Source organism: Haplochromis burtoni, unplaced genomic scaffold (genome assembly GCF_018398535.1).
Source record: "Haplochromis burtoni strain Fernald_Lab_line unplaced genomic scaffold, NCSU_Asbu1 Contig_247, whole genome shotgun sequence".
Classification (NCBI taxonomy): Eukaryota; Metazoa; Chordata; class Actinopteri; order Cichliformes; family Cichlidae; genus Haplochromis; species Haplochromis burtoni.
In genome coordinates, this window is record NW_024582608.1 from 771,848 (window position 1) to 780,964 (window position 9,117).

The 9,117-nt window shown below is 41.4% G+C and overlaps 1 protein-coding gene across 4 annotated transcripts in view; it reads left to right on the forward strand.

Annotated features, from left to right (window-relative positions):
- The first annotated feature begins 1,073 nt into the window (after nucleotides 1–1,073).
- gabra1 (gamma-aminobutyric acid type A receptor subunit alpha1) overlaps nucleotides 1,074–9,117 on the forward strand; it is a 37,129-nt gene continuing 29,085 nt past the window's right edge. The window contains exons 1-3 of one of the 4 annotated variants that reach the window (XM_042227165.1): nucleotides 1,074–1,244; nucleotides 3,557–3,659; nucleotides 8,461–8,573. In XM_042227165.1, coding sequence (XP_042083099.1) covers nucleotides 3,580–3,659; nucleotides 8,461–8,573 — 193 coding nt within the window. In that variant the 5' untranslated portion in view covers nucleotides 1,074–1,244; nucleotides 3,557–3,579. Of the gene's footprint in view, nucleotides 1,245–1,582; nucleotides 2,046–3,553; nucleotides 3,660–8,460; nucleotides 8,574–9,117 lie in introns of those variants that run through there. The other 3 variants (XM_005942260.3, XM_014340054.2, XM_014340055.2) reach the window with 3 other exon arrangements.

Here is a 9,117-nt window from a genome sequence, read left to right on the forward strand (position 1 = left end):
CAGAGATGGAGCTGTGAGGAGCCAAGTCGCCTTTGTTTGCCATTTGTTTAAGCGGAGTCCCTAGATATTCATCTTAACTGATCACTTGCAATGTTTGGTAGAGGCTCTACATTGTTCCCCAGGAAGAAGTCCCCCTCTTCGGCACAACGGAAGGTTAATAAAACGCCAGGAGGAGGAGAAGGAGGAGGAGGCGAGGAAGCAACGACAGTCATACTTTTCCCTCTCCACTATCCATCGCGGGCGTGCGCGTCGATTTGAGCGCACACGGGCACGTGTTGGTTGTGCATGCGCTCAAATCGAGTCACATGCAGCGGTGGCGTCTGGCTTTGGGAGAAGGGAGGCAGCTTGAGACGATACCCCACTTGCATTCTGATAGCATTATGAGCTGGGTGGGGTTGTGGACCTGTTAAATATATATACACAAACACACACCCGTGCAGCATCAGGTTAAGAGCGGAATGGGCAGAGTGCAAGTGTGTGTATGCGTGTGTGAGGTAGTGGATATGGTGGTAGGGGTCCTTGTGGAATACATTTTCATAGATAGATTGATAGATAGGTAGATGAAAGACATGTCTTATTGAATACAGACATAAAGGAGGCATACAAACCCATGACGTCCGTCACAACTAATCACTCACATGCACTACTTTAACCACGCGTGAAGAGGCACACACATACACACACTCACGCTCACAGAGGAAACGTTGCACTGCAGACCAGACTGACGTGACTACACTGCCAGCTCACTCTGCCTGCTCTGATGAAAATAAACCCCCAGTCAAAACTGAAGGCGAAAAAAAGAGTTGTTCCTCTGTCAAAATCATTCTAGGATCAACAGACGGGATTTATAAGAGGCTTATGCGACCATCAGTCATAGTGATATGATGTAAACTGCCCATAAGAATGCCCTTGCTTTCCACTTATGCCTTCTTTCAGAGTCCTTGGTGATGAAAATGTCCCCTGATTTGTAGTTTAACTTGAAATACGCAGACGACTACAAAAATATACGCCGGTTATCATAAGCTCGTTTTTTTCCCTCCCTTGCAGATGCACGCAGCTCAGCGCTCCTCGTCGTTCTGTGCTCAGTCTGGAGCGGCGCGGCTGTAGCAGTAGAATATTTGGCTGTAAACAGAAACAGTGTTGGGGTCTCGATGCGAAACGTGGGTTTTTAGTAGACGGCGAGTGATTCGAGGAGGATTTTTTTTTATTGCAGAGAGAGAAGCTCGTGTCATCAGTGCAAGCTGGTGAGGGAACACGATTTTCTTAACATTGTGGATGTGTCTTTTTCCCCCGCTGGTGCGCGGGAATCTGTGCCATAGCATCGTTTTTTAATTCATTTTCCCTCTTCATTGCGAGAACTCACTGTCCGTTTTATGGCCGTAACTCTTGTCCATACGATGTCCTAGCTGTTTCAGGTCGTGAGACGGTCTTTTTGATGAATGTCAATATAATCTCTTTGGAAATCATCACGTAGGAGTCAGGGAGAGAGGGAGAGAGGGAGAGCGAGATGGTGAAAAAATAACAAGGAATTCCAATCAAAAAATGTAAGAGGATTTTTATTTAGCAGCCAGTGAAAAGAGATTAGTGCGACAGCAGTGGAAGTTAAATTGTGCTGCATATAAAATGGGCGGGCTTTTCTTTATATTAGGTCTGCACAGCCTAGTCTAAAATTAAATAGTCTGCGCTTGGACATAGTCTGTTTAGTGTGCGCTTTATTTACAGATACGGTCGGTGAACAGCAATAATTTGGAGGGGGATGTCGGTACACAGACCAGATTTGGTAGTTTAGGAGAAGATTTCTCCTTTTTTTCTTTTTTTTTTCTTTGCTGCTGACAGACTGAGAGTTGAACTCACTACGGCACCACCAATGAACAGTGAGAGAGACCTGCGCATATCGTCAGCAGCCGCTTCTCCAGCCTCAAGCTAAAATTCGTCAGATCTGAGATCACAGAGGATTTTTTCTCATTCAGTCCGGCTAGAAAAGCTATTCGTAAAAGTTTGAGGATATAGGCAGCGGGCAACGAATATACCCCGACTCATCAGCTGTAAGTGATTTCTTCGTTTTTTTTCTCGCCTTTCTGTCAGGCAAAAGCGCGAGAGAACAGTCGGATTCAGAAAGGGATGGTTTGTTGCTGGACACCGCTATAACCGAAGACGAGTTTTATTGGGGAGAAAGGGGCAGTTTGTCGTCGAAATTAGAAGCGATTTGGGCGATTTTTAAAAATGATTTCTGTGGAGAACACGAGCTGCTTGATGTTTTGAAGGGAGGCAGCTTGGCTTCATCACCACGGACAGCGCTCCGAATAAAATAGCATCAACGTACATTTGCTTAATTACTCTGCCACGCACGAATCCGATCGTCATGCATGTATTTAGACCATCCATGCAACGATGCCAGTTGCATGCCAAATGTCTGTCCGTGTCAAATATGTATTCATATGTTGTTGGGGACAGGGTGACATTTCCTCTGAATAACTTAGAAAGTGTGTCTATGCGGGATTTTCTCCTCCGTTCCTTAATCTGTAGTATCCTCGTTTATCAAGTCCTTGTCAGCCTCGGGATTTATTTTCATTTCATTTCATTTTAACAGAGCAGTGCATGTTCATCTCACTGTGCATCCCGCTCACTGTGCATCTTGGCACACCACAGCCAAGTATCAGGGGTATTGTCTTCTATCTGGGCTGTGGTTCTTTGGCACCATTTTATGGTCGTTTGTGAAATTTTAGCGCTTTTTTTTAATAACTTAGTAACTGGCCCTCTCGTGGACACACTGAATATGCTTTCAGGAATGGATTGTGATTTGGGGCATTGTGATCTACATGCACAATAACCCTTTCTATCGTCTGTACACTTTGTGACCCGACTGCCACAGCTAAATGAATAGAGAAGATGCAAATATTGGTCTTTTAGGGCGATTTGGTTTAATACTGCGGTAACGCAGTTTCAAATTATAGGGTATTAGAGGAGGCTGTGTACAGGTGCTACAAGCTCACGGGGGTGTTATGTGGTCAGTGATGTGTTTCCTTGTTATTTCTGCTTAATTATTATGCGCTACAGATGCAGCCATATCCTATGCATATGGATTAAGCATCAATTATGAGAAATGTGTTTACACCGTATGCCTTTTTGGTAATCAAAACGTTGATCAGTTCTTATCTCTCTCGTGGCTTGGGTGTAGAATGTGGCTCTGTCAACGTGACATGTAATGCAAAATTTGATGTCAAATCTTTGATGTAATGTTGGATGTAATGGCCCAGTACATCAGTGCATGTGGCTTGGCTATTTGGTTTTTGATTCATGTGCTGTCAGTGAATCTGTTAGTGATGTTGAGAGTCAGGACCAAAAAACCTCACATAAAGCATCCTGGTCCATAATCATGTTTGCTGGTGTTTTACCACATCCTATTTGCTGACACTGAAATATTAGGAATGACGGTGTGCCACTGGCTCATATGACTTGATAATGATGTCCATTCTCTCTCTCTCTCTTTCTCTTTCTCTTTCTCTCTCTTTCTCTCTCTCTTTGTCTCTCGCTCTCTCTCTTTGAACCCCAGCAGTGAAAGGTCTTCATATTGCAACCATGTGTGGACGGGGCCGGACGCTCTTTCTGTATCTGTGGGCTTGCTTGCTTTTTACCAACAGCGTACTGTTTGGGAAAAGGTAAGAATAAACTTGAACTTGTGATTGCACATATCCTGTATTTCTATCGGATTCACTGGACAAATCATTAAAGTCACAAATCTGCATAAGATGCCTCACAGATGACATATTTATGTCTTCACACTGTTAACATGTTTTGGTTTTGAAGGCTTGCACAGTGCTAGAGGGGAAAAAAACAATGTTGAGGGTGGTCATTCTTGTAGGCATAGATACAGCCCATACGATCATGCTATTATTGGAACTCTAATTGCACATCACGATTTGAACATCAGACTGCATCAGGCAAAAAATAAAAAATAATTGTGGGCACTTTTATGAAAAAGCAGAAGTAACTTTTAAAGCTGGTGTCTTTGCTTACAAAATGGTCAACAGGCTTGTACTGTAAATATGTCAGTGAATCAGCTAAACATGGAGGTAACTAGTTCTGTTCACCTGAAATGCTGATAGTCTGTCTTACTACCTATTGCTTGGTGTATTGGGCTCCTCTCTATCAAAGCATATTCACTGTGGTTGTAACTGGGGCATCCTCACAGGACACCTCCATGCTTTTAATTGCATAGTGGTAATATTAAGTGGCGCATAGTGGGGGGAAGATGAAAGCCAAAATAGCCTCTATCAGCTCTATCACAGTGTTACACTTTTTTTGGTTCACTAGCCATGCAGGACACATTTACATTCCTAGATTTCAGTCCTGGGTTGTGTACAGTAGATGGTGTGTGTTGCACAGAGACATTTGGCAAGGGTTATTGCACATGTGTTTTTTGACGGTGGCTTCAGGGACAGCGGGGGTTGAGTTACACACACTTCTTCTCAGTGTCAACACTGAAGTGTTGGACGTCAGCTAAACCTGAAGCAAACCAGCAAGGACAGAGAGGGAGAGGAAAGTTGAAAAGACATGACACAATTAAAAAAAAAAACACTGCCATGCATTAATTCCCATACGATTCAACAGCGAGAAAAAATAAAAGCATACGGTTAAAGATTCAAGAACACAAATCAGACCGTTCCAAAAGGACAAGTAATTTATTAAATAAGACCATTGGAACTTTAACCCTTTTTAAATCACGTGTACAATATTGGAGAAACTAAAGGGATTGGATCTGCCTCACAGCTGAATAATCCAGGAAGGCAGTTAACTTCACTGGAGATGACTTGATGGTCCAGAATGCTTTTTCTGTGTCACAAAAACACACATGGAGCATGAAGGTTGTGTCTCAGATAACACGCCTTGAGAACATGCAGAAGACTTATAAAATGTTTCCCATTTTAAATATTTGATGAATTGCAGCATCTCTGTATTTTTAACTCATTGTTTCCAATTAAACACAACAGCAGCTTTAGCTTGCGAAGCACTGACTTGCAAATAGAGGGTCTGATTCATGGGGTTTGATATGTTGTACATTAGAGAAAATCTAAAAGTACTCATTACCTTACTGAGGAACTGTCAACGCAAACTGCTAAGCAATTATCACCCAAAGATTTACTGTATAATCCAGTCCCCTTTTTGAAGTCAAATATAAAATCACGAACACAAACACACAGAGATGCGCGCGCGCGCGCGCACACACACACACACACACACACACACACACACACACACACACACACACACCTTGGGGGATTTCAACAAGACACGGTAATCAGGAAGACCTAGAACTCTGCTACAGCATGTTGCCAATGAAAGAAATTGCCTTATAATTAGATATCCGGCTGACAAGATAGACAGATATAGAGAGAGCGAAGGAGGGAGAAAGAGAGAGACAGATACAGGTTAACAGAGAAAGAGAGACACTGGCAGAGAGTGTGTGAGCAGCATTGTTGCTGTTCAGATGACCTGTAGATGGGGATGGTGTACAATGTTTCAGTAGGAAGTAGCCCCTGGCTGATAAACATGTGTATTCTTCCACATCACCTTTTTTCTGTATTCTTTTCTTGTCCTTGACATACAACTCTAACCTCTACACTCAACTATTTCCCACATATAGCTTAAAAAATATCTGTCCCTAATGAAGATCACAGTTTGTCAAGTTAAGATAAAATAAATGTCATTCAAGAAATGTGAAAAATGATTTAATAGATAGATTGACAGTGAATTTTTCCAATTATTTTTACCGATTATGAATATTTTCATTGCATCCTGTTAAATACCTGTTGACCGTAAAGGAGCATGGCTTGTATTCTATATTGGTGGAGATTATAAGAGGAAGGCTATATTTTGGGGTGTCTTACTCTAGTTTGGCAAATCTGAAAAATACCAGATAAATACTGTGAAAATGGGAAATACACAAAACTAAGGCAAAGTAGACTGTGATTTATTTTAGTCTTAGCTGATGTGCCATGTATGCGGTTTGTGCTGTCTGTTTTTATACATAATTGGCTCCTCAGACCAGAACAAAAAAGAAAAAAATTATTATTATTTTGAATTACAGCACTTTAAAGCAGTTACCGACTGTGTTTATGGGCGAAGAAATTGCTCATCAGTCTCTAAAGTTTGAATGCTTTTTTAAATGTATTTATTAATTTTCAAAGAAAAGTGGACACTTGTGAATTAAGGGAAACTGGAGGCAGTTAGATTAAGCATCTCTTAAAAACCCATGCGGATGTGGATGGTGCATCCTTATTTACAAAGAAGTGTTTAGCACGTTAATGTTGAAATCTGTAGGCTCTGCCTCAGACCTATAGCTTTTTTTGAGAGCTATGTATCTATGTGGTTGTAGCAGTCGAAACTGTATCTTCACCTTTCCAAGGCTTTTGAGTCTCTATTCCCTTGCTTTTTGTCTTTTTAGACTATACATTGAAGCTTTAACTCCCATTCTTAATAGGCGTCACTCTCCCACCTGCTATCCCTCCTACTTTTCCCTCCAACCTTTTGCAGGTCCCCGCTAACTAATCTCGATGACCTCTCTCTCTCCTTGGAGCTTTTCAGCTAGCAGAGCTTGTTTCCAAACACTTGCTGTTTATTTTGCATGCAATCAAACCAAATCCTTTTGGCACAGCAAAGGAGGCGAAGATGATAGCAGAATAAAATATGCTGTTGAAGATAATCATTGTGCTATCATATATGGAAGCTTGTGGGTGCAGATGGTACATGCATGCATTCCTTCATAGACACACGTGCTCTTTCACTGCAGTCCTTGTGCTACACATTGTAATTAGGGGCTGTATCCCAGATTATGAGTGCGTTGAAATATTTATGTGTGGAGATGCAAACCCTCCTCTAACAATTACTGATTGTGAGTGTTTTCAGCATTGCTCTAAGCATTTTGTTTCATGTTGTTCAAAGAGCACATTCAGCAAGGCCTTTGTGATCTAAAAGACCATATTAAGGCATCAATAATGTATTATGGTTTCTCTATGTCTACTCTGTATTTCACTCTCTATTTTCTCTGCTGAGTGTACCTAAAGGCTGTGTGTGCACATACACATACGGTACATGCTATGCAGCCCACACGCCCCACTAATAATAAATAAATAAATCCAGTGTCAAATTGGTCTCACTATCAAGTCAACACATACTGACGTTTGGGATGGACCCCCCTTGGCGTAGCATTTTAACACACTGGATACCCCTTGAGCCATTTGTCATTGTGCATGGTGGCCTGTAAAATTATAGCCAAATGCACCCTGCTGTGCCATCACTGTTATGGGATGAGACAATGGCAGAGAGGTGGCTAACATGTAAAGTTGTTCTACTCCTAAACCTAACCATATAGTAACTGAGACTAATAAGTCAAAACTAATGTTTAGTTGAAATCATTTCAATTCAATTTTATTTCTACAGGGCCAAATCAAACAACAGTTGCCTCGAGGTGCTTTATATTGTAAGATATAAACCCTACAATAATACAAAAAAAACAGAAAACGACAACTGTCATATAAGCCCCTATGAGCAAGCACTTTGGCGGATGTGGGAAGGAAAACTCCCTTTTAACAGGAAGAAACCTTTAGCAGAACCAGGCTCAGAGGGAGTCATCTGCCCCGACCGGTTAGGGGTGAGCAAATGAAGACAAGAGAGAGACATGCTGTGAAAGGATCCAGAGATTAATAATAATTAATAATTAAATGCAGAAAATCACTCAGTGCATCATTGGAATCCCCCAGCAGCCTAAACCTATTGCAGTGTAACCAAGGGAGGTTTCAGGGTCATGTGAGCCAAAATAAAGTTTTAAGTCTAATCTTAAAACTGAAGGCTCTGCTTCCCATTCTACTTTTCAAAACAAAAGCCAAAGAAACTGGAACTCCTGCTATCACACTGAATAATAGCGCTCTTCAATGCTATCCACTAGCCCAAGTTCTATTTTATCCAGACATTTTTTTCAGTTGCTATACTTTGTCATCTGGCAAAAATGTAATCTGTGCTTTGGAATGTAATGCTATAGTGTGTGAACATGTTACGCCAAGTGGTTCTGACCAAGCGTCAGTGATGACTTGGAAGTGAGAATGTGCTAATAGTAGAGAAAAACTTGGCCTCATGGGATACGTTCGTTTCCAGTCCACCTCTGAACAATCACTTGCTTATTTATTTCATATCAATATGATCTGAAACCTCATGCTCACACACTGAATTTTAATTTAGCAGCTAAATTTGTCAGTGTCATATAGGATTTGGCTGAGTTTTCTTTGTGTTATCACAATGTGATTCACGCTGCATTTACGCTACCCATGTGCATTAACTACAAAGCTGAAACCGTCCTTCTTCCCCCTTTGATTTATAATACAGTTTGTTCTTACACAGTTGATAGTTCTGACTGTGGTTTTAGATTCTAGCTGTGACTTTAAATCTTATTCTTTGCGTTCCCAGCTCTGGGCAGAACGGCATGACAGATCAACAGAAAGATAACACTACAGTCTTCACAAAGATCTTAGACAGCCTTCTGGATGGCTATGACAATCGCCTCAGGCCAGGACTAGGAGGTCAGTAAACCCAAGTCATTGCATATATTTTGTCCCACATAATGGCTGCTGTTTGTCTTTTTTTTTTAAACTTGCAATAGAATAATCTCCAAGGGTTTAAATGTTACAGAGGGGAGCTTGCAGCAAGTGTCAGACTTTAAAAGGTAAAACAATCTGAGACCTGGCCCTTCTATCCTGCTTTTGTGTGTGTTTGTTCCTTCTATTGTCAACTATCCATTGACAAAAGAAGGAAGCAAAATGGCAGGAATTCAAGGACAAATCCAGGAAATGAAAAGGTGCAAACTAGATAAAGAAAGAAAAACAGAGAGTAAAAGGGAAAGGAGGGAGTGATGATGTGAGAATTAGTGTGTGAAGGACACTGAGGATTGCACAGTATGATGCAGCAGGCATCAAACAGACAGGCGAATAAAACAATGCCTGCTAGAAGTTCAGCAGCCAAGGGGAAGAAATTATGGATTATGATGGGTATCATTCATAAATTGCTCTGCCACAAACCTTTCACACACACACACACACACACACACACACACACACACACACACAC